At 32.9% G+C, this 23,709-nt stretch overlaps 6 protein-coding genes across 10 annotated transcripts; 5 read left to right on the top strand and 1 right to left on the bottom strand.

The window, feature by feature from the left end:
- The first annotated feature begins 396 nt into the window (after positions 1 to 396).
- On the top strand, positions 397 to 3,297 carry LOC114183806 (uncharacterized protein YwbO-like). Of its 4 annotated transcripts, none has more exons than XM_028070952.1 (9): positions 413 to 619; positions 966 to 1,046; positions 1,128 to 1,272; positions 1,365 to 1,484; positions 1,567 to 1,610; positions 1,726 to 1,851; positions 2,194 to 2,278; positions 2,683 to 2,739; positions 2,838 to 3,297. In XM_028070952.1, exons 3-9 carry the CDS (start codon positions 1,141 to 1,143, stop codon positions 2,913 to 2,915), a joined length of 642 nt encoding a protein of 213 aa, XP_027926753.1. In that variant the 5' UTR covers positions 413 to 619; positions 966 to 1,046; positions 1,128 to 1,140; the 3' UTR covers positions 2,916 to 3,297. The 4 variants fall into 4 exon arrangements, with proteins under 4 accessions (XP_027926752.1, XP_027926753.1, XP_027926755.1 ...); XM_028070954.1 differs by having other exon boundaries at positions 602 to 619; positions 976 to 1,046; XM_028070953.1 differs by lacking the exon at positions 413 to 619 and adding an exon at positions 642 to 842.
- Positions 3,298 to 3,856: 559 nt separating this feature from the next.
- On the bottom strand, positions 3,857 to 10,760 carry LOC114184909 (E3 ubiquitin-protein ligase At3g02290-like). Of its 2 annotated transcripts, none has more exons than XM_028072302.1 (5): positions 10,519 to 10,760; positions 9,260 to 9,643; positions 6,908 to 7,328; positions 5,364 to 5,473; positions 3,857 to 4,180 (listed from the first exon to the last, which is right to left on the bottom strand). In XM_028072302.1, exons 2-5 carry the CDS (start codon positions 9,377 to 9,379, stop codon positions 4,154 to 4,156), a joined length of 678 nt encoding a protein of 225 aa, XP_027928103.1. In that variant the 5' UTR covers positions 9,380 to 9,643; positions 10,519 to 10,760; the 3' UTR covers positions 3,857 to 4,153. The 2 variants fall into 2 exon arrangements, with proteins under 2 accessions (XP_027928103.1, XP_027928102.1); XM_028072301.1 differs by having other exon boundaries at positions 10,364 to 10,730.
- Positions 10,761 to 14,180: 3,420 nt separating this feature from the next.
- On the top strand, positions 14,181 to 15,637 carry LOC114184193 (receptor-like protein kinase FERONIA). Its single transcript, XM_028071465.1, has 2 exons — positions 14,181 to 14,852; positions 14,975 to 15,637. Exons 1-2 carry the CDS (start codon positions 14,240 to 14,242, stop codon positions 15,379 to 15,381), a joined length of 1,020 nt encoding a protein of 339 aa, XP_027927266.1. The 5' UTR covers positions 14,181 to 14,239; the 3' UTR covers positions 15,382 to 15,637.
- Positions 15,638 to 17,673: 2,036 nt separating this feature from the next.
- Positions 17,674 to 18,291, top strand: LOC114185221 (receptor-like protein kinase FERONIA). Its single transcript, XM_028072833.1, has one exon. It carries the CDS (start codon positions 17,752 to 17,754, stop codon positions 18,190 to 18,192), a length of 441 nt encoding a protein of 146 aa, XP_027928634.1. The 5' UTR covers positions 17,674 to 17,751; the 3' UTR covers positions 18,193 to 18,291.
- Positions 18,292 to 18,331: 40 nt separating this feature from the next.
- Positions 18,332 to 18,814, top strand: LOC114186053 (receptor-like protein kinase ANXUR1). The gene has a single exon (XM_028074053.1). The coding sequence runs from the start codon at positions 18,332 to 18,334 to the stop codon at positions 18,812 to 18,814; it is 483 nt and encodes a 160-aa protein (XP_027929854.1).
- Positions 18,815 to 20,955: 2,141 nt separating this feature from the next.
- LOC114185219 (receptor-like protein kinase FERONIA) lies at positions 20,956 to 23,064 on the top strand. Its single transcript, XM_028072830.1, has 2 exons — positions 20,956 to 21,682; positions 21,845 to 23,064. Exons 1-2 carry the CDS (start codon positions 21,070 to 21,072, stop codon positions 22,318 to 22,320), a joined length of 1,089 nt encoding a protein of 362 aa, XP_027928631.1. The 5' UTR covers positions 20,956 to 21,069; the 3' UTR covers positions 22,321 to 23,064.
- The last annotated feature ends 645 nt before the right edge of the window (positions 23,065 to 23,709 follow it).

The raw sequence follows: 23,709 nt of genomic DNA, 5'->3' as shown, positions 1-23,709 counted from the left end.
GAAGGATAAAAGAAAAAAAAAATATATACATGTGTTCTTGATTTTTACTTTATTTCACTCTTTCTTAATTTTTCATACATTGTTAGCTTTCTTCGGTTCACGTAAATACAGGTTTTCTTCTCATCCTCTTCTTTCTACTTTCTTATTAAAGTCAACGACCATGTATAATTTGTAGAATGTAAGGATAAGAATGATGTCTAAGGTTTACTAATTTCATTTATACTAAATAAAAGATGCTTAATATAACAACTTTCATCTATAAATTATTAACAAATTTAGAAATGATGATAAATAAATGTTTATTTGGTGACTAGAATATTAGGAAGAAAAAGATTTAAATTTTGTAAATAATTATTAAAATATAGAAATAATAGTTCGTGAGAAAGATGAGATGTTAGGGTGGTTGGGTCCGAAAGGAAAAGACTTGAACAGGAGAAGAAATTAAAAAGAACATAAAACCATAATAAAGTATAATAATATAATCAAAGGAACAAGTTTGTCCTTCCTGGTGTACGTTTAATCTCTGTTCATTGTCAAACAATAGATTCCATATGCAATTCGTGGGAATCGTGACAAAGGTTTTGAATTTATTGCCTCTCCTCTCTGTTCATCCTTCCAGGTAAATTGGGTTGGTTATTGATTATGCTTTTGTTTTCTCTTGTCAAACTTTATCTTCTTTCTAGTATTTGTTTTCTAAACTGTTGTGGTTGTTTCTGTATCTGATATTAGTTTAGCCTTCGTTTCTGATATTTCCCAGCATCTAATTTTTCGTCTATTTTCCTTTGTTGCGGATTAAGATTTTGTTACGCAAACATGAAGATATAAGGGGGAACTTTGATGCAGTATGCATGCAGAATTCCAGATACTTTATTTTTTTTTTTTGCTGTTTTCTTGGTAGATCAATAGTTTGATTTTATCCCACTAATTTGCGTTGATCTTTAATCCAACGCTTCATTTACATGAAGGTAAAAACAGAACTATCTAGAGGCATTAGGAAGAAATATGACGGATGAGAGATGATTAATATTTTTCTCTCAAAATTAATGGTAATAGTTTAAGATTATTGTTTCTCCTTGTCATAGCAATCTTACTTTACGTTTACCTGTTATGTTGTAATGATATTGCAGAAACAGAAGGATCATGAGTGGGGCTTCTGAAAAGAAACTTGTGAGAATTGAGGTTACTTCTGATACTGTGTGCCCATGGTGCTTTGTTGGCAAAAAGAATTTAGATAAGGCCATAGCTGCCTCCAATAATATATACAACTTCGAGGTCCACACCCTCCTCCTGTTTGTGCATATGCGCATGAAACCAAATATGTCTGCCTTTTTCATATGTTAATATGCGGTTTAACTGAATTTCAGATAACATGGCACCCCTTTCAACTTGATCCTGATGCTCCTAAAGAAGGCATTGACAAAAGGGAGTATTATGGAAAAAAGTTTGGTTCCCAAACAGAACGGATGGAGGCTCGGATGTCAGAGGTTTATATTTGTTGATCACACTGTTATCATTGGTCTGTGTTGTCTATTTTTCATCCCAACGGAGAAGTTTGGTATTTGGCAGGTGTTCAAGAGTGTTGGTGTGGAGTATAGTTTTTCAGGACTTACGTAAGATTGATAGTGGTGTTACGTTTCATCAATGGACAAGCATCTATAAATCACTTTAAAAATGGAGTGTTCTGAAGTTTGTCTAACCTATGTTCAACTAACATGGTTTTGACAGGGGAAACACTATTGACAGCCACAGGCTTATATATTTTGCTAGACAGCAGGGTCCTGAGAAGCAACATCTTCTGGTTGAAGAACTTGCCATTGGCTATTTCACACAGGGAAAATACATTGGTGACCAGTAAGTGTTGTTATCGGTTTTGTTTGCTCAATTAATGCCACTTCATGTAATGTTCCTTTAAGCCCTTCGAAGGACATACTCTACGTACTCCATTGAAGACATGTCCATCGGAATGAGTTTCAGTAGAGCTGAAATTGAATGTTCAGCATGAAAAAAATGCGATGATGGGTGGTTTTTTGTGGTAGGATATAGCAGATATCGCTGGACATTTAAACTAAATGTCTTCAAATCTAGTTCCTAAGATGCCAACATAGTTAGGATTGCAATTAGCATTGCATTACTTTATTTAAAAAAAAAGTTCCTATAATGACACAGTAATTATCATTTTCAATTTGGATGCAGTGAGTTTCTTCTTGAATCTGCTGCAGAGGTTGGTATAGTAGGAGCAGAAGAGTTTCTTAAGGATCCCAATAATGGTCTGAAGGAGGTAATGCACATATAAAAGCACACTTCTTTATGCTATTTTCAAATTCAAATCATTACTAGGATATGCATTATTGGATTTAAAATTTGAGTTATTAGGCATTGTAAGTCATAACTTCAAATGCTAAATGCATTTCCTTCTTATCGATGTTAACGTCAAACTGGTAGTGTTATATTTTTAGTCTGTGTTTAGTTTTCAGTTAATCTGTGTTCCAATGCATCTTGAGCTTAATTCAAGAGTGTAGAGTCATTACCATTTAAACGGATAACCACACAGAACCTTAGTTCTTAGGCAGACAAAATGGCATAAATGATAATCTTACTTTACAATAACAACAACAAAACCTGATTTTTACTATGTGAGATAGACTAATGCTGCTCTTGCTTTCCATGACACTATTTACCTAGGTGGAGGAGGAGCTTAAAACGATTTCACGAAACATTTCAGGGGTTCCATATTATGTGGTAGGTGCTGTGTACAGTGTTAAATTCCAGCCTGTTTTTAACAGTTTCATAATGATAAAAAAATAAACAAAGTGATTCACTTATTTATCATTTGGCAGATTAATGGAAAACACAAGTTGAGTGGTGGACAAATCCCTGAAGTCTTCTTGAAAGCTTTCCAAGTTGCTACAACTTGACTTTCAGCTCTTCAGAGTTTCTATTGTACTCCATAAGGATGAAACCTTGGAAATGACAAGTTGGCCTTCAGAGTTTATAGCACTCTATCAAATGTGAAACTTCTATTGACATGCAAGAGAATGTTTATGTTTTACAATAATGTGTATATAGTGTCTTTGCCCGTGTCTTATCGGATGCAGCCATAGTAAATTGAATATCTTTGATATTTATCTGGCATTGCTCTTTAATTTTGCACCCAGTGAGAAATGCTTATGCTTGATTTGGTTGGCGAAAAAATGTAATTTCCCTTCCGTTAGCACCGTTTTGGCTGGAGAAAGATGTCACAGTAATAACATTTTATTAGCCTTTTGTTTTAATAAGAGCTTAGGGATAGTATTTTTAGCTTTGTAATCCTCCATTAATTCAAACTTATATCTTTACAACCAATAACTTTAGGTTTTGGCCTTTTCATATTTCTTGTTGACCGAAAATATTGATGAGCAACAACTTAAGGACCTCTCATTCTTCTGCTACTGACGCTGCAACCAGTGTTGACAGATTCATGTTTTTGAAATACCACATTTATACAGTTGCTTCGGAAAACAGGTCAAATCAGCGCTGAGCTTAAAAAGTGGTTTAAGCCGAACCAATCATACGAACTTTATTTAAATTAAAAGATCATTAAAAGAAAATCAGAGTACACAGAACCTATAGAAATTGTAATGTATATGATGAGTTGAGGCACAATTATTACAAACCTATTTAGTGAAAATTTTCAAAAATTTGGTTTTGCATATATAAGTTAATTTTAAAAATTAGTAATATTCCTAGGAACTAACCATATTTTCCCATGTGCAATTTGGATTAATTATCTTCTTTCTAAAGCTCATCAGTTTCATAAACCAATTAGGAAAAGAGATTCAAAAACTGAACTTATGGAGTAAACTGATAACAAACAATATAAACAAAAACTCAAAAAACAGGTAATCATTCTATTACAAGGCAAACTGTTGAAACCATTACAAAGTTCCCATCTAAAATGAAAATTTCTTTTAATCTTGGCAGTTTTGGCGAGGGCCAAAAGTATAAATATAGAAACAACTTGGATGAGATTGAACTTACATTGATGGTTAATAAAAGTTATATACTAACTATACACGATAAGCGCTTAATCTGAAGTATTCACAATGTCTATGCTTGTATTTTTCCTTTCGTCTGATGTTGGTATTATCCACGACATAAACCTTTTTAGTCAAGATTAAGTCGTTTCATCGAATACCATCTCCTACACCAAAATATAAATAAGTAAATATCACGATTCAGTACACCCCAACTTCTAGTGCAGATTTTAGCCTACAAATCTAGAATGCAAATTCTGTCCAATGCAGAAATTATTATCCAAGTGCTAGCCCTCCAGTAATGCTCAATATATATTAGATCAATATTAAAATAGCATAATCATAACAGGTTGTGTGAAAACAAAAATATTATTAGAATCAAGCTGAAACGGACAGACAAGTAAATTGACACACAAGTGATATTTCACATATAAACAATATTAATGCATGCCAGGTGGAAGTCTATGTCAGCAAAGTTAAAATAATTATTAATATGCTCAAGCATGTCTGCATTTCCAATAAATTTCGTGATTTCCAATAAATTTCACCAATGAGAGTGCTTTCAAAGGAATGTGTTCCTAGCATTACTCTATGCGGGAATTTCTCAAGCCATTCCCTCATCACAGACACCAATACTCTTTTCCCCTTTTCTGAGATAAATAAGTCAGAAATTTCAAAGGATTCAATAAGCCGCTCACCCAAATCAAGATCAGGGTCCAGAAATTGCCTAAAAAATCACGAAGCAGTGTTTTCTGTTGGACAGATACTTAACAACTGGAATCGAATGACTAACATTCATAAGTCCTGGGACATGATTGAACAGTACCCTAAAGAGTAAAACCTATGTTTTATTTCTTATTATATATTTTATTATTTATCATTTCATCACGCACTGCACAAGTACTAACCGACAATTCTTAACAAGAATCTTGGTATTTGGTAGCTTGATGTTTGCCACGCTACCATGTCAATTAGATGGTTTTTTTAATCCTAAACTTTTACCCTTCAGCAGATTTCCGATTGAAATGTTCCAATTTCCAACTATGTAACAATATGTTGGCACACAAGCTCATTTGAACGGGAAGAATTGGACCTGTTTAACAGTTTGTTGTGGAACTGGCTGGTTAAAAACATTTTGCACTCTGGAACCATACAGTTTACACATAACTAAACCAGAGACATTATCAATTTGCAGGTTTCTGGTTGAGCTGACTGGTTCAGCCTGGTTCTTAACCTACTAATTTTATATGTTCCATGATCTAATTTCTAATGAAGAGGGAAATTTCAGTAAAAAATAATTCAGAAAATACCAAGTAAAAAATAATTCAGAAAATACCAAGTAAACATTACCTTCCCACAAACAGGACAATTGTCACTTCTTTCCATCCACTCATAAATGCAACCAAGATGAAAATGATGAGAGCATTTTGTCACTATCTTTGGATTCTCTTCAGTGTACTCTGCAAGCAAAAATAATTGAAACAACTGTAAGAATATTATAAAGTTTCTATTGCCAATATAGTGTCCATCCTGGTGTTAACAAGTACAACCTTTTCCCTCTAACAAGGATCATACGTTTTTACAAGCACAAGTATTAATCAGAATTTAAGGATTGGCCTCCAACATTCCTGACCTAAAATATAAAGTTACATTCTAAATTCCAAGCCAATCCCAATCGATATTAACGGACTATGTTTTCTTTGAAATGGCATATAGAAACCATTGAATGAAGCATAATAATTTTCTTTAATTATTCAAAATATCAAGCTTTGATTTTTTTCCTCTTCAGAATTTACAGGACAAAAGACACACATGACAGTCTCAATATCATTTGCAACAAGTAAATCAAATAAAATACAATAGCCGAGTAAAACTATACAAATTTACAAATCAAGGAAAGTAAACCCCTAATTGTCCCTCCCTGTTTTGAGCACAGTTGAAAGCTGGATTTTAGAATATTTTAGTGGTTTCCTTATATATGATATCAGAAACAGCACGTTTCTGAGTTAAGACTTAACCTATCCTTCTTTCAGGCATGTATTAGAGAGTTGAGGCCAAAAACCATGATTTATGCCAATATCCTCCCCGTTTTGTCACTAGACCAGATCTCCAGCGGCATTTCCAGCCAGACTCTGCATTTCATCATTTTACAGATAAAGCCTTCCTTACATCATTACAGCACAATCCTCAGTTGGTCAGTTTTGTTCATATCCTAGAAAATTCAGAAAAGCTACAGCCCTCAACTCTTTCTTATCAGCATTTACATCATTCCATGTAGTTCTTTCTCTGTTTTTCATGGTCTGAAGGGAGATAGTTTAACATGATGCGTTTGTGATATTTTCAAAGAGCTCGCATTCTGTTTTCCTATATTTCAAAGAGGTTTCATTTTAAAAGTTTTAATTTCAGAGTTTGGTGGCCACAACTTCATGAACCATGGTACAGCAGTAAGATTGCTGCTTCTGACACAGACACATGAAAGTTAAACTCTGGCTATAGCCTCTATCTACAGTAGTAAGGTTATGAACTTCTACCTTTCCAAACCCTCAATGACCAGGTGTCTCATGCATTGAGCTGCACCTTTTGCTTCCTTGACTTTAGTGATAACTGACAAATGAAATTATCTGAAGACTGAATTTTAATATTCATTATATTGGTATGTTTTCATTTTATCAATGAGTAGAATAAATCATTTAATTTGTATCCATAGTTTTCAATCAAGCAGCTATCCAACTATAGCAGTTCTAAATTGAACATTCTGACTGCTATCAAGATTTTGCTACAGAGCAATATTTCATGCAAAATTGAGCCCCAGTATCGTGTGATATTCTGATGAAAATTTGTGTACAAATAAAAAAATATTCTGATGAAAATTTGTGTACAAATAAAAATCTTACCTTCAAGACACGTTGGACAGACATCCTCCACTTCCGACGATGAATAGACAACCCCAGCTCCAGTCGTAAGTTTTGCTGATGAAAGTCTCACAGAGGACTTACGATATTCCTTTGATCCATCTTCACTGGTATCATTCCATTTACCACCCAAATTTAAAGATTCTGAGTCAGCATCTACATCACCTCTTAGAGGTTCTGACTCTTCATTCAAATGACTTGAACCCTTCTCACGTCTTGACACTAATCCATCTCGCTGTGAACGGAAAAACCTGGGGTCTGAATCATAAGGCAAGGGCCTTGGAGGAGAGCGGTACATGTCAGATAGAGAATTATCAAGTGAAGCTGTAGAAGTCATAGATGCTGTGCCCTGTAAAGATGAAGGAATCGCGTGTGGTTCCCCTCTACGGAATATTGATGCATACTGAAATTTGAGGTGGATTGGCAAGACTTTTAGTATATATGAAGTACAGTTCTCGTCATTATAAATGTCTAAGACTAAAATACTGTCCACCAAATATTAATGTACTTGTCAATCAATACAATTGAATTAATAACACCAAATTCGTTAGATTAACAGATGCAGCAAAGCTTTCCTAAACAAAATTATAGGCGATTACAACTTTTTCTTAATTAATTTTTCATGGCCTTCTCACAAGCAAGTTAGCACCAGGGCTTCAAGAAAATTATCCCTTACAAATCTAACATTGATGGTTCTCATTTGTTACAATTGTTATCAAAATCATAAGCCAACACGTAAACTCAATTTACGTTCCTAAATCCATGAAATGGGTTAACTCATTTTTAAGTAAGCTTGTGTTAATTAAAAAAAGAAAAAAGTCGCTCAAACAAGTGCAAGATCATGATTTTAGTGGCAGTTCTGCAAATTCCGTTGGGCAATAGTTGCCCAAAACAATGCTGTGTATGAGCATTTTTCGCTTGTGATTTATTAAAAACAGAGAACTAGGGTACTCCACTATTCTTTTGCAGTTTGGGTCTGAAATTTGCCGTTCTCTCTCATCTCCTCTCATCTGTTGATCTATCATGCAATCAGACCTGTATCTAAGCCAGTGGCATTCTTTCTCTCTTCCAACCGGACCAGGCCTGCCTCTTTTCTGTATAAGAACACTCACCAACAAGGTATTTTCATTAACTGACCCATGCATAAGAACAACCAAAATGAATTTCATGTATTTATACATTGATTCGAAATGTGGGACTTGGGAGTACATGAAATACACTGGTTTTGTTCCTTTAGTTTCTTAGTGCAATGTATTGGGGAATGTAGTTTTCTATTTTGTTTTAGGGCAAATTACATTGCCACCCCAGAGGTTTGTGAAACTACACAAACATCCCTAATTTTTTTAATTAGAGTGCTCTCCCTCGTATGGGTGGGTACGTGTTATAATGCTTTTCAAGAGCTTGAGGAGGTTAGGGCAATGTAAAAAAAAAAAGTATCTGTGTAATATTTATCAGACAATTAAAGGAGGGAAGATTATGGATAGGAAAAAAGGGTGTTTCTGTAATTTTCCAAACCTCAAGAGTAATTAGAATAATTTTCTCTTTATTTTATAGGGAATTGAAATGTTGAATTATTATAGTATATTAGTTGTTGGTATTTTAATAATTTTTGTATATTTAGTAAACTATTGAAAGTTTACTTTACGTGTCAAATTTTCATAGCTTCCATGAGTTTATGCAATCTCTCAATTTGGACAACCTTACAACATTTACTTTAGACCAGAAGTTTAGAAAAAATGCATATATTGAAATACATCACAATTTGTAATGTTTTGAATGATTGGGAAATCTAATCAATACTAAAAGGTTTTTCAAAATACTAAAAGAAATGACAGCAATCTCAACATATGACTTCAATTATGAGTATTCTTCACATTATATAGTCCTGAGCAACAGAACAATAAAGAGGAAGCATGTGTACAACATAATAACAAAAAACAACAGAAGCTCCTACAAATGTAAAAGGTATGTTTGCCACTTCACATGTAGAGAATTCTCAGCACAGATAGTGCATCAAGACATGACCATGAAGAAAGGTCTCTAGCTTACCAATAGCAGGTGTCAGATTATGAAGAAGGCAAAAATTCGGCCATACATACAGGCCCCTGTAGCCCATGGCAATGCCATAGCAAGCCTCCCTTCACAAATTGCCTATGGTGAAGGGTTGAAAAAACGCCACGTTGTAAAGTTATGGAGGCACAATGACGGTTATTTAACATTAAGCAATACTTCAAAATCAAACTATAGACAGAACACGCAAGACAGGGTCCAAAAGTGAATCAAAAGAAAACAAGGGAATGGAACATGAGAGGGTGTTTGGAGTTAGAAACATACCACAGTCAAAAAGTTCTGCAGGAAGCAACTGAGACACATACAGTTCCTATATACAGGACTGTTTGGATTCATATAATCTTCAAAATCATCAACATTAAAACAGCAACAAACTGATCCCATTGTTTCAGCTTCAATATTCCTCTCTCTTTCAACTTAAAAATTTTTCACTCCTCAACTCAAAGATCATCAAAACATTGATGCTGCTACATGTAAAAGAGTCCCCAACAGCACTAAACAAGACTAATGACTATCCTTCCATTAATAAATAAAGGAGAGAGGATTCTAAGCTCGCAGAAGTACAATTGCCTCCGCAAACCAGTACCCTCCCTCTTCTGTTCAGATGATCTGTTCAATGGATGAGCAAGCTCTGATTCTCTTGGTCACCTGAAACATACATAGAAATTGCATAAATATCACTGAAACCAAAACCATTTGGGAAGGGCAAAGTACAAGCTTCTAGTCATGCAATTGGCAAATCAAAATAACAGATTTTTCTATAGGCCTGAATTGAGCAATACAATTCAACTAATGTTGATGCTCCCAATCCAAAGCATTACACACGCAAAACATCATTGAAAAAATACGTACAATAAAACTTAGAGAACACCAAAAAAGTGTACAGCAACTATGAGTGCTTCAAGGAAAAGCTATAATCTATTTGCAATATTCCTTCAACTTTTGGCAAAAATGATTGGTTACTTCACTGGTAACCAGTTAGTCGTGCTAATACATCAACTAGCAGAAGGATCAACTTCCGTTTCAGCTCAAATATCGCAATCACTGCTTTCACTATTTAGACGATATCATACACACAAAGAAGCAAGCCACGCCCTCCATCCTAGAAATTGAAAAGTCAACAAGATAAAAATACAACAATCACATGCATCAATTGTCAAAAGAAACACCGGAGTCCCCCACACAAGAAAAAAAAATCAACCCAAAAAAACACCCAAATTGACAATCCCATAGAAGAAAAACCGAAAAAAGAAATACCCATTTGCGATTCTCAAATAAGAAGAAAATCAAACTATCAAAAAGCAAGAAGGGCATGCGAGGAAAAGGATAAATGTTAAATTTCCGAAAACAAAAACAAAAATAAAACACCTGAGAGAGAATTTTGAATGAAATTGTTATTGGGGGAAGAATATAAGGTGCGATACAAATAAAGCTATAGAAGATTGAAATTTTGGTGAAGTTGAAAATCTGGTTTCATAAAAGGGGGTTTTGGAGTTTTGGGAAAAATTGCTAGAACGAATCACCAGATTAGTTCTTGCTTTCTCTGTTTCTCTCTCTCTCTTCTAATGTCCCATCTTTGTGTGGGTGAGTGGGTGGAGGAATCTATAACCCTTCAAAACTTTTCCAAAAGTCTAGCATGAAGCACAAAGTAGTGATTCACCGACAAACCGCCATTTATAACCGTGAGATACCATAATCAAAAATTGAATGGCTGGGATTAGTGTTAGTGAAAACCCTGGAATGTTTGGGTATTTGTAAATGTTTACGCTTTAATTCATGTTTGTGTATTTGTAAATGTTTGTGTCAAAAGCTTAGGTTAAGGATCTTCTTTCATATATATCATAATCTTTTTTATAAGCCAAATAATATTATTAATGCCTCCATTTCAATTACAAGTTCAGTGTTTGCAAATGTTGATGTAATAATTTGTGATTAATTTTAAAATAAATAGTGAATATGTTTTTCTATAAAGAAAAAAAACATTAAAAAAACTACATACGAAGGACAGTGACTCTTCTGTTTATGATTAAAATAGAATATTTGTACCAAATTCATTCATTGAGACAAGTTGCATATCTGATGTTCTTATACTCCAAGTAGAAGCATATGGTAATGTGGGATATAGCTGTACCTTATAGAGGGAAAATATATGCAAAAAGATATAATTATTAACTAATATTAAATTTTACTAAAATTATTAAAGATGCAATGATTTATATAAATTGTAACATCCCATTTAATAGTTTTTCACACTATCAAATAAAATATTATATTATGATCAAGTTTAGCAAATAGTAAGAATAACAGTCATATATAAGTATATACAGCTGGTACAGTCATCCAAAAATAGTCATATAAATCCCTGGTGACAAGGGTGGATATATAAGAAAAAGGCCTAACTACACGTCTCAAGACTACACAGAGTCTGGCCCAAAACTATCACAGCATTCAAGTAAAAGATCAACTCCTGCTCAGAAGAGGGGTGTCATCATCTGGATTTGGCTCTGCTCACACCAACTGTAGGTGATCATCATTACAAAGGAGAACATACAAGGACAATCAAACATAAACAAGAAGGGTAAGCTAACTGAAATAAGAAAAAATGATACAATTCACAGTATAAATATCATTCATAACACATAGCTCAATTGTATAATTCTAGACTCGATATCCGGGTGTAAGCGACATTGGAGCTCTTGGTGGCTTGCACCTGTAACGGTTCCCAAACTCTGCAGAGTCTGGACACAAGGGGTTATCACTCGACCGTTCTCAGGGTAAGTCTCCTTCGCTTCAAGTCCAAAGACTAGGACCTCCTACTACTCCTTACGACATAATCCATTCTGCTCTATCCGAGCATGAATGATTATTAGAGTTTCAGGATACCAACCAATATGGATTCTTCACGTCCTTACACACTAACAAGTTCACCTTAATTTCCCTTAAAATTCTATTCCGATCACAACTCCTCACAATTCATACTCATCCAATTTCATCACACAATACATTAATAATGACGTTTCAATCATATAAGATACTAATTGCACAAAACCACCTTAAAATGTACAATATCACACTTTAAAACAAAAACTGAAATACCCCACTGCAGTGGCTCTCGCTCAAGCTAGACAATCTAGCCTAGGCGAGAGGCCATCTCACTTAGGCGAGTCAGTCTCGTTTGAACAAGACTCTAACAGTGACAAAAATTTAATTGGACAAACTCTATTATTTGTATATTTTTCTTGTACAAATAGTAGTAATTTATAGGTAAGAGGGAGTAGAATATGGATAAATTGTAGTAAATATGATTAAATAAAATAGTAATTGATAATAAAGTTTAAATTGTTATCCATTATTCACTCGGTTTATATGGACATCATAAAAATCAGAGCTTCAAGCTAATAGTCCTTGTTTACCAGAGGCAACATCTTTTCCTCGTACAAATAATAGTATTTATAAATAAAAGAAAGTAGAATATAAGTAAACTATAATAAATCTGATTAAATAAAATAGTAATTAGTAATAAAGTTTAAACTGTTATAATCCACACATTGCATTTACCCATAAAATAATACACCATAAAAGGAATTATTACATACTTCCAACATAATTATATATTCGTTTTTACATAAAACTCATTATTCTAAAAATTATCACCACAAAAATATGATATTCAATAATTATATGTTATTTTTAAATAAAAATATATTAAAAAAGAAAAAAATTTATAATATATGGGATAAAATTAAAACTCATGTAAATCAACAAAACATACTTATATTTTTACAAACCAAACCAAACCTATTTGATCAAGCTTAATATAGTCATAAAGTTTCTCAAACTAAATAAATTATTTCTTAAAACTCATTCTAGACTAGCACATTTATTTTCGTCTTGAAAAATATTTAAGATCAAAGAGTATTTTTCATCAAGTTATATAACATCATGGATCAATTATAGATTCTTATAAGGAATTCACTATCAATTGTATTAATATTTTATTTAATGTTCATTAATAAAAGTTAAAAAAAATAATAAAATAGCTATATTTTAATATTGTTAAAAATTAAAATATAATTAAACATAAAAAAATTTAAAGTAATAGAAAAATCAATAAAAAAGAATGTTAAACATCTAACAAGGAAAACAAACAAAATTTGAAGGACCACAGAGGCAAAAAATTTTCCATAAAAAAAGTGTAACAATTGAATCACAGAGGAATTGTTTTTGTAGAACTTAAAAATTGTACATTTGAAACGTTTGAAGCCTTCGCATCTCAACTCTTAAAACATCAAAAATACTTATTTTGTATGAAAGAGTTATTGCTTATAGATTTCCAAAAATATTTTTATTTTTAAAAATTTTACTATACATATTTATATATATTTTAATTAATAGACTTAATTATTCTAATTTTCTGTATAAAAATAATATACCGATCATTTGTAACTAATAAACTCGTAAACCCTATTGGAGATTAGAGAAAAGAAAACGCAAGTTAAATTATAAATTGAAAACAAAAAGACGAAAATAACAATTAAACCATGTCTTTGATGAATAAATTAAACAAAAAAATATTTAAAAAATAAATATATTTTAAACACTTAATTTAATAATTTTTAATATAAAATTTACTTTAAAAAGTACTTAAATGGATGAAATAATTATAATTAAATAATGCTAAGAATTACTTTCATCCTTATTTGAAAGCACTTATAATTAATTCATATTTTAAAAAAGTTGAATAGGTTAGTTAGTTGTACTTATATGTCTATAGCGTAACAACTAAAAGAATGCTGTAAAAAATAAAATACTGAAGAATAGCTTATAACTAGAGAAAAAATTAATGTAAGATTTTTTTTTCTATGTTGTGCTTCACTTTACCTTTTTCAAAAAGGAAAAGAAAACACACACCTTATCTTGACGGTCCCACTGACCCACCACCATCAATGATCGAAGAAGAAAAAATGTCTATACCCAATACGAAAATTATATTAAGACTTTTATTTTTTAACTATTTTTTTTTTTTTTACATAATTTAGTGTGATGTTAGAGAACAAAGGACGAAAGTAAAAAAATAAACTCAACGTACATCATTGTCCTATCCATTATTTGATGTTAATCAATAAGTTAAAGTATTGATCGAAATTAATAAAAATATTGTGTGTAGCAAGAAGCTTTAAAATATAACCATGGGTGTGGGTATTGATTAGGCACTGAGTTGAATCTGTGGTAAGAAATGTAAAAATGTTTGCGAAATGTTTTGGTGAGTCAAGTTCATCTGGGAGAGAATATCCAACAGTAATAGAAGAGTTATGTCGTCATTTTTCTCTTGCTGATATTCGAAAATCAACCAACAATTTTGATGATAACAGAGTAATTGGACATGGAACATGTTGTAAGGTATTCAAAGGTTGTCTCCGACATAATGATGGTTCTTATTACCCAGTCGCGGTGAAGCGATTTCATTGGGAATACAGTGAAGGGTTTAAAAGAGAAGTGGAGTTACTGTGTCAGCTTCATCACCCTAATTGTGTGTCTATTGTAGGATTTTGCAAGCACAAAAAGGAGAGTATTGTTGTGTACGAGTACATGTCCAATGGATCTCTGGATCAACACCTGGGAAGTGATGTTAGAGAAGCACTGCCATGGAAAAAAAGGTTAGAGATTTGCGTAGGAGCAGCGCGTGGACTACACTACCTTCATTCAGGACTGAAGCGCACCATCATTCACCATGACATCAAACCTAGTAAAATTCTTTTGGACGACAACATGCACCCAAAACTCTCAGGTTTCAGCTGTAGCCTACTGGGAGCACATTTTAAGGAAAAGCCAAAACCAATAAAAACGGATTTTGCAGGTAATTGTTCCATAACTATGTTATTGTAACGTAATCTATCTTATAACTATATGCTGCTACACAATGATTACCAGATTTATTGAGCTTACTTACTAACTCACTACAACGAATTTCGCATATAGGTACTTATGGCTACGCACCTATGGAGTACTTACGGGACTGTACAGTCACAGATAAATGTGATGTTTACGCATTTGGTGTTGTTCTGCTAGAAGTTGTGAGCGGAAGTCTATATTTTCTTATACAAACAGAACTATTGGGGAAGTGTGTTGAGGAGAATATTGATCCGAAAATCAAAGGAGAGATAGCAGCAGAGTGTTGGCAAGTGTTTATAGATATAGCCTTGAGATGCATAAAGAATGAAGCTGATGAACGACCAGCAATGGGTGAAGTGGAGGTGGAACTTGAGCGTGCTCTATTGTTGCAGCAACAAGCAGATCTCACAAACATGGATAGGGATTATACCTTATTGTCCAAAAACATTATTATCCCAAAATCAGAGGGAGGATTTGAGTTTGTCACTGGCTAATTAAAAGAACAAGAAACCGAATACAGTGACTCGGAAGACATGTTCAATAGGTAATTTAGTGAAGTAGTCAAGTTTGATTAAGATATCTCTTGCTTCTGTAGCTTTCCTTGTTCTTGGTATTTTTATGAATGTGATTGTATATGAAGTTGTCACTGTAATCATCTTCAGCTAGTATAATTTTAAAGGAAGTGAAAGTTGATCCGTAGTGTTGGCAAGTCTTTTGGAATGACAAATTTGGGAAGTGTTGTGGCCAACGAGTGATAAGACCACTCGGCTAAAAGAATTCAAACTGAACTCACTTTTCCCTATTTCTAGAATTCCCTTCAGATCTCGTTATCGAGAATATCAAGGAGCGGACTAAAATTTTTTTTTTTTTATCCGATCCACTCTTATTCAAATCCTATCTATTTAAAATTCATATTATTAAAAATCTAATCCATTTAAATTCTATTTTAATGGATTTAGATTTCAATCTAATCTACATTTTATATATCTTATAGATTGGATATCTATTCTCTAAGTCAAAATTTTCAAATATGGATAATCCGAAAAAATCTAATCCAAATTTTCAATTTAATTTTTTGTTGGATTATGCTAAATGTTGAGATAAACTAGACTAAATTTAGACTTGGACAAACCTTGCTCGACAACTTATATGGACCGGGTAAGTCCGACGACTCTGAAGGGTCGGAAGACACAATGACTTTCAAGGGTCAGGTGGGCCCAACAATTAGAACATGTTGGATGGGCCTAAAAACACGAATGGGTTAGGCGAGCCCGACGAACTAGATGAGTCGATAAGGCCCAAAACGACCCTAAAAAGTCGGGCAAGCCTGATGACCCGAACGGGCCAAGAGTGCCTGTTAACCCGAACAAGCCAGGCATGCCTGATGACCCGAACGAGCCATGCGGGCCCGAAGACTTGGATGGGCTGGGTTGGGCCGAGTTGACGACTCAGATGGTTTGTGCCCAACGATTAGTACGTGTTGGGCAGGCTCGACGACCCAGACAGGTTGAGTCGGCCAACGACTCAGACGGGCTGTTCCAGACGATCGGTACAGACCGGACATGCTTGATGACCCGAATGGGCCAGGCAGGCCCGAAGACGCAAATGGGTTGGGTTGCGCCAACCCGATGACTCGAATAGGTTGTGCCCGACGACCTCTACGGACTGAGCAAGCCTGACAACCCTGATGGATTGAGCGGGTCCGATGACCCGGACATGCTAAGTTGGTTCGACGACCCAGATAGGCTGAGTTGTGTCGACCTTAAGGACACAAGTTTTAAAAAATTCAATTTAAATTTTTTGTATAAAAATGAATTTTAGATTTTGAACTTAATCCAAATATTTCGATTGAATTTAAATATTAATTCAAATATTTAGATTTAAAATTTAAAAAAATTAAAATTAATTTTATTAAAAAAATGAATTAGGATAAAATTTGATCCAATTATTTGGATTTAAAATGAATATAGATCGAATCATTAAAAATCCGATCATTATTACCCCTTATTAAAGTCGTAAACTATCATTCAATTTGACCACATCTCAATTAAGAGCAATTAAAATCACTGTTGTTTTAAGTTCCAAATATCACAGTCTCTCCTCCTAAATCCCCAGCTTTGTAAAACAAAATCCAAGAACAACGGACTTCCTAAAATTCTCAAAGGAAATATCACAGTTCCTAATACATTCCTACCTTTCAAACTCTAGAAAGACAAACAATTTATGTTAAGCATTTTCTGGCAATACTTACTCCATACTGCAGAGAAAATAGACTCTTCAAATTAATACTGCCATTTTTGACCAACTTCAGAAACACTTTTAGAGTAAATGTTATCAAATTCATAAATTTATTATACCTCATAATTGGTAACTAGTTAGTTGTACTGATATGTCTATAATTTTTATATTTCAAAATGAACTTTAAAATAATTAAAAAATTGTCTGAAAAAAAATAATTAAAATAATTGTCTGAAAAAATTAATCATTAATCAAATAACAACTAAAAGAATGCGATAAAAAAAAAAAAACTGAAGAATAACTCAAAACTAGAGAAAAAATAATATAAGCTTTTGTTCGTGTTGTAGAGGAAAGAGGAACATATGTTTGAAGTAATTATGTTGTGGTTCACTTTAACTTTTGAAAAAGGAAAGGAAAACATACAATATCTTTGACGGTCCCCCTACCCACCACCTTCAATGATGAAACAACAAAAGCTGTCCATATTCATCATTTGATGTTAATCAATAAATTAAAAATTGATCAAAGTTATTAAAAGTATAGTGTTTAGCAAGAAGCATTAAAATATAACCATGGGTGTCGGTATTAATTAGGCAACCACTTGATCTGTGGCAAGAAATGTAGTAATGTTTCTGAAATGTTTTGGTTACTCAAGTTCATCTGGGAGACCATATCCAACAGTAATAGAAGAGTTGTGTCGTCATTTTTCTCTTGCTGATATTCGGAAATCAACCAACAATTTCGATGAAAACAGAGTAATTGGAGAAGGAGCAGTTGGTAGAGTATACAGAGGTTGTCTCCAACATAATGATGGATCTGATTACGCAGTCGCAGTGAAGCGATTTAAGGCGCAATACAGTGAGGAGTTCAAAAGAGAAGTAGAGTTACTGTGTCAACTTCATCACCCTAATTGTGTGTCTATTGTAGGGTTTTGCAACTGCGAAACAGAGAATATGATTGTGTATGAGTACATGTCCAATGGATCTCTACATAGGAACAGCGCGTGGACTACACTACCTTCATGCAGGACTGAAGCGCACCATCATTCACCGCAACATCAAATCTAGCCACATTGTTTTGGATGAGAAGATGCACCCAAAACTCTCAGGTTTCAGCCTTAGCATACTGGGAGCACATTTCAAGGAAAGGCCAAAACCAATAAAAACGGAGGTTGCAGGTAATTTTTGTGAATTAAATTGAACAAAGATGATGATACTTTCACATTTAGGTACTTTTGGCCACTTATCTGTGGAGTACGTAAGGGACGGTACTGTAACCGATAAATGTGATGTTTACTCATTTGGTGTTGTTCTATTACAAGTTATGACCGGAAAAATAATTTATGGAAAGGATAAAGATCATTGTTTAGCAAAAGAACTGCTGGAGAAGTGTGTTGTTGAGGAGCTTATTGATCCGAAAATCAAAGGAAAGATAGCAGCAGAGTGTTGGCAAGTGTTTATAGACATCTTCTTAAGATGCATAAAGAGTGAAGCTGATGAACGACCAACAATGGGCGAAGTGGAGGTGGAACTTGAGCGTGCTCTATTGTTGCAGCAACAAGCAGATCTCACAAACATTGATATGGATTATACCTTATTGTCCAAAACCATTATTATCCCAAAATCAGAGAGACAAATTAATTATTTCATTGGCCAAAAACAAGAACAGGAATCCAATACAGTGACTTAGAAGCCATGTTACTTGTGTCTTTTAGTGAGCTTTTGTAGTAGTCAAGTATAATTAAGATATATCTACTTTTGTAGCTTTCCTTGTTAAGAATTTTGATGAATGCGATCGTATATTATGGTGTTAGCTTGAATGCGGATTGGTTAATAAATTTAATAAATTTGGATTCTTTGAATTTTTTTTGGTGTTATTTTTCTATTTTATCTCCATAATACATTTTTGGTGTTGTTTTTTTATTATATTTTCATAATATATTGATTATCACTAATTTTAATATTTTAAAATATATTAGAAAAATATTTAAAATGTCAAGTATATTTTTAACGCTTAATATAAAACAGCACAAAAAATCCAGTAAGAAATTTGGATTCTTATATAAACAGAAGATATATAAAGGGTTGAATAATAAAAAAAGGTGTTAAAAAGGGTTGATTAAAATTGGAGCTTTTTAGAATAATAAAAACCAAAAGGAAATCCAAAATGTTAATTGGTCTTAGTACTTTTTTTCGATTACATTGTCTATATTATTTTATGGTTAATATTGTGATGAAAATTGATCAGTAGACTGCTCATTTTTCTAAGATATTCTATGCAGGGATTCTCTATTTGCAATTATTGGTTTCTTCTTTATGTTTTTTACGGTGGAAGATTGTTCTTAATGTTATACTTTCTCGTTGAATGAAAATAAAAAATCTCTTAAAGTACTTTCAAGTTTGATTGATTGTTAGTCTCCAAAAAGATGATAGAATAATTTCTTAAGGTACCCAAAATTTTTTTATATAAAAAATAATATATAAGTAAAATATTATTTCTTAAATTTTAATATATTTTATATATTTGACACTCTAAATTATTTTTTTATATATTTATCATTACAAAAAAATCTCTCATTAATAATTAATTTTTATGACAAAAACTTATTAGTCACTATAATGAATAATTTACAAAATAAAATATTATTAGTTACCAAAATAATCACTATTATGAATCGAAAAATTACAATTAGTCTCTAAACGTTAGATATCAAGATTTTGACTATCAAATAAATCAGTTTATAAATTAGTCACTAAACATTAACTACTAATGTTTTGACTACTAAAAAAATTAGTTTATAATTAATTAATGATCAATTTAACGATTAATTATGCTTTATTTATTTATAATAATTATTATTTTAATAACAAATAATTTTTTATTTTATAAATTAATATCTAAATTTATTAACATATTAATTAACAATATTTAGTCGCTAAAATTTATTATTATTTAAGAGTTATTTGGTAATATATAATAAACATTTTGGTACTTCAAAATATTGTTAAAGATACTTATTTGTTGTCTCTTTTCCTCATAAAATGGAGTAGAATATAAATAAATCATAATAAATCTCATTGAATAAAAGAGTAATTAGTAATAAAGCTCAAACCGTTATAATGGATAAATAAATTCAGCTATAAAACTATATACTATAAAGAATTGAGTAACAGTACAATTATTTATTTATTTATTAAATTATATTAAATATTTCTAACATAATTTATCATTTATGTATTTTGCGTAAAATATACATATTATTTTCTACATAAAAGTCATTATTCTAGAAATTATCACCATCACAATATGATATTCAATAATTATGTTATTTTTAAATAAAAATATATCAAAAAAGAAAAAAGAAAAAATATATGGGATAAAATTAAAACTCATGTAAATCAATAAAACATACTTATATTTTATTAAATTCTCAAAGGAAATATCACACTACACCATTTCTCAAAGAATATCACAGTTCCTAATACATTCCTACCTTTCAAATATTTCCAAAATGGACTTTAAAATAATTAAAAAAAATTCTGAAAAAATTAATCATTAATCAAAAAACAACTAAAAGAATGCTATAAAAAATAAAAACACTGAAGAATAACTAGAGAAAAAATTAATATAAGATTTTTTTTTTCTGTGTTGCAGAGGGGAGTATATGTTTGAAGCAATTATGCTGTGCTTCACTTTAACTTTTGAAAAAGGAAAGAAAAACACAAACACCTTATCGTATCTTGACAGTCCCACTGACCCACCCACCACCTTCAATGATGAAACAACAAAAGTTGTCCATATTTTTCATTTGATGTTAATCAGTACATTAAAAAATTGTTCCAAATTAATAAAGATGTTGTGTTTAGCAAGAATTTTAAAACGTAACCATGGGTGTGGGTACTAATTAGGCACTCAGTTCAATCTCTGTGCCAAGAAATCAAAAAATGTTTCTAAAATGTTTTGGTGAGTCAAGTTCATCGGGGAGACAATATCCAACAGTAATAGAAGAGTTGTGCCGTCATTTTTCTCTTGCTGATATTCAGAAATCAACCAACAATTTTGATGATAACAGAGTAATTAGAGATGGAGCATGTGGTAAGGTATTCAAAGGTTGTCTCCGACATAACGATGGTTCTTATTACGCAGTCGCAGTGAAGCGATTTCACGTGCAAGGCAGTGAAGGGTTTAAAAGAGAAGTAGAATTACTGTGTCAGCTTCATCACCCTAATTGTGTGTCTATTGTAGGATTTTGCAAGCACAAAACAGAGAGTATTGTTGTGTACGAGTACATGTCCAATGGATCTCTGGATCAACACCTGGGAAGTGATGTTAGAGAAGCACTGCCATGGAAAAAAAGGTTAGAGATTTGCGTAGGAGCAGCGCGTGGACTACACCACCTTCATGCAGGACTCAAGCGCACCATCATTCACCATGACATCAAACCTAGTAAAATTCTTTTGGACGACAACATGCACCCAAAACTCTCAGGTTTCAGCTTCAGCATATTGGGAGCACATTTCAAGGAAAAGCCAAAACCAATAAAAACGGATTTTGCAGGTAATTGTTCCATTACTATGTTATTGCAACGTAATATATCTTATGATTATATGCTGCTACAGAGAATAATTGTCGGTTTTATTGAGCTTACTTAGTTACTGGCACTGCAATGAATTTTTGTCAATTAAACTGAACAAAGCTAATGATACTTTCACTTTTCAGGTACTTACGGCTACTTACCTATTGAGTCCTTTACGTCCGATACTATCACAGATAAATGGGATGTTTACGCATTTGGTATGACTCTACTGGAAGTTGTGGGGGTAAGAAGAATTTTTGAACGGGTTTATTTTGGAATAGAAAAAGAACTACTGGAGAAGTGTGTTGAGGAGAATATTGATCCGAAAATCAAAGGAGAGATAGCAGCAGAGTGTTGGCAAGTGTTTATAGATATAGCCTTAAGATGCATAAAAAATGAAGCTGATGAACGACCAGCAATGGGTGAAGTGGAGGTGGAACTTGAGCTTGCTCTATTGTTGCAGCAACAAGCAGATGCCACAAATATCGATAGTGATTATACCTTATTGTCCAAAACCGTGATTATACCAACATCAGGTGGGGGATTTGACTATGTCATTGGCCAATTTAAAGAACAGGAAACCGAATACAGTGACTCGGAAGACATGTTCAATAGGTAATTTAGTGAAGTAGTCAAGTTTGGCGAAGATATATCTCTTGGTTTTGTAGCTTTCCTTGTTCTTAGTATTTTGATGAATGTGATTGTATATGAAGTTGTCACTGTAATCATCTTCGGCTAGTACAGATTTGAAGGCCGCGAAAGTTGGAGCGTAGTGTTGGCAAGTCTTTATAGATATATATATTAGATTAAGATGCAGGAAGAATGAACCAGCAATGGAAGAAGTAGTGGTGGAAGTTGAGCATGCTCTGCATCACAAAAACCAGCTACATCTTACGACCACAATTGTACACGAATATCACAGTTCCCCAATAAGAAGGCAAGCAGGGTTTGCAAGAAGAATGGTGAGGATTTCCCAAATCTGTTGTATCTGATCGAGACCAAGCCTTCACAGGCAAATTTTTGCAACAAATTTTCAAACTGAGTAGCACTTGAGGATATCCCACGCAAGTATTCAGCCGAGGAAGCAGCCGTAAGAAGTGACTATTCGGCAAGAGAGCGGCATCAACACATGCACTTGCTAGGCCGAAAGAGAGGATTAAAACACAAGGAACGATTAGTGATACATAAATAGTGGTAAGCATCATTAAGATATTATTGGGCCATGCTGCTAATATGTAGCGATGAGAAAAAATCCAATTTTGTTATCTGATTTACTTTTGCTACACCCATTTTATTAAAAATTCAATCCATTCAAAATCTAGGATAAAATACATTTTTGGTTTCAATTTTCGTCAAATTTTTTCAAATAAGTCCTAATTTTAGTTTTGTGTTCAAATAGGTCCCAATTTTCGTCAATTTTGTTCAATTGAGTCCTTTTTTGCTAATACCGTTTAAATCATTAACACCGTTTTAAAATGTACACGTGTCAATCCAAGAGTGTGTCACGTGTCACTTCGTGGTTTTTTTGAATTCTTTTTGAATTCTTTTTATGACACGTGGCAGTCACTGTTCATGACCGTTAATGTTTTAAACGATGTTAGCAAAAAAGGACCTAATTGAATAAAATTGACGAAAATTGGGACCTATTTGAACACAAAACTAAAATTAGGACTTATTTGAAAAAACTTGACGAAAATTGGGACCAAAAAGGTATTTTAACCTAAAATCTATTTTATTAGATATGGATTTCAATTTGATCTACCTTTTATATGTTTTATGGATTGGATATTCATTCTCTAAATCTAAATTTTCAAATATGGATAATCCAAAAAATTCAATACAAATTTTCAATCTAAATTTTTAGTTGGATTAGTCCAAATTTCTTCATATTTGCCCGAGTTGGCATGACCTAAATTTGGTCGTATTCAACGGAGTCGGTCCTGTACAAAATTTGAACATTTTTTGCTTAATTAAGTCGAGTTGGCCCGATCAAAATTTGGCCCAGTCG

The sequence above is a fragment of the Vigna unguiculata genome, chromosome 5 (genome assembly GCF_004118075.2).
Source record: "Vigna unguiculata cultivar IT97K-499-35 chromosome 5, ASM411807v1, whole genome shotgun sequence".
Lineage (NCBI taxonomy): Eukaryota > Viridiplantae > Streptophyta > Magnoliopsida > Fabales > Fabaceae > Vigna > Vigna unguiculata.
Note: the sequence above shows the minus strand (reverse complement) of the source record. Positions and strands in the feature narration are given on the sequence as shown.

Bases quoted from the DNA above. Each gene is read 5' to 3' on its own strand.
- LOC114183806 (XM_028070951.1), top strand. From the start codon at position 552: ATGCAATTCGTGGGAATCGTGACAAAGGTTTTGAATTTATTGCCTCTC. The intron at 1,485-1,566 runs GTTTATATTTGT...GGTATTTGGCAG, and splicing joins TGGAGGCTCGGATGTCAGAG to GTGTTCAAGAGTGTTGGTGT. The intron at 1,852-2,193 runs GTAAGTGTTGTT...ATTTGGATGCAG, and splicing joins GGAAAATACATTGGTGACCA to TGAGTTTCTTCTTGAATCTG.
- LOC114184909 (XM_028072302.1), bottom strand. From the start codon at position 9,379: ATGGGATCAGTTTGTTGCTGTTTTAATGTTGATGATTTTGAAGATTAT. The intron at 7,329-9,259 runs GTATGTTTCTAA...CTCAAATTTCAG, and splicing joins TGCAGAACTTTTTGACTGTG to TATGCATCAATATTCCGTAG. The intron at 5,474-6,907 runs GTAAGATTTTTA...TTTTGCTTGCAG, and splicing joins CTGTCCAACGTGTCTTGAAG to AGTACACTGAAGAGAATCCA.
- LOC114184193 (XM_028071465.1), top strand. From the start codon at position 14,240: ATGTTTGCGAAATGTTTTGGTGAGTCAAGTTCATCTGGGAGAGAATAT. The intron at 14,853-14,974 runs GTAATTGTTCCA...TTTCGCATATAG, and splicing joins AATAAAAACGGATTTTGCAG to GTACTTATGGCTACGCACCT.
- LOC114185221 (XM_028072833.1), top strand. From the start codon at position 17,752: ATGTTTCTGAAATGTTTTGGTTACTCAAGTTCATCTGGGAGACCATAT.
- LOC114186053 (XM_028074053.1), top strand. From the start codon at position 18,332: ATGATGATACTTTCACATTTAGGTACTTTTGGCCACTTATCTGTGGAG.
- LOC114185219 (XM_028072830.1), top strand. From the start codon at position 21,070: ATGTTTCTAAAATGTTTTGGTGAGTCAAGTTCATCGGGGAGACAATAT. The intron at 21,683-21,844 runs GTAATTGTTCCA...TTCACTTTTCAG, and splicing joins AATAAAAACGGATTTTGCAG to GTACTTACGGCTACTTACCT.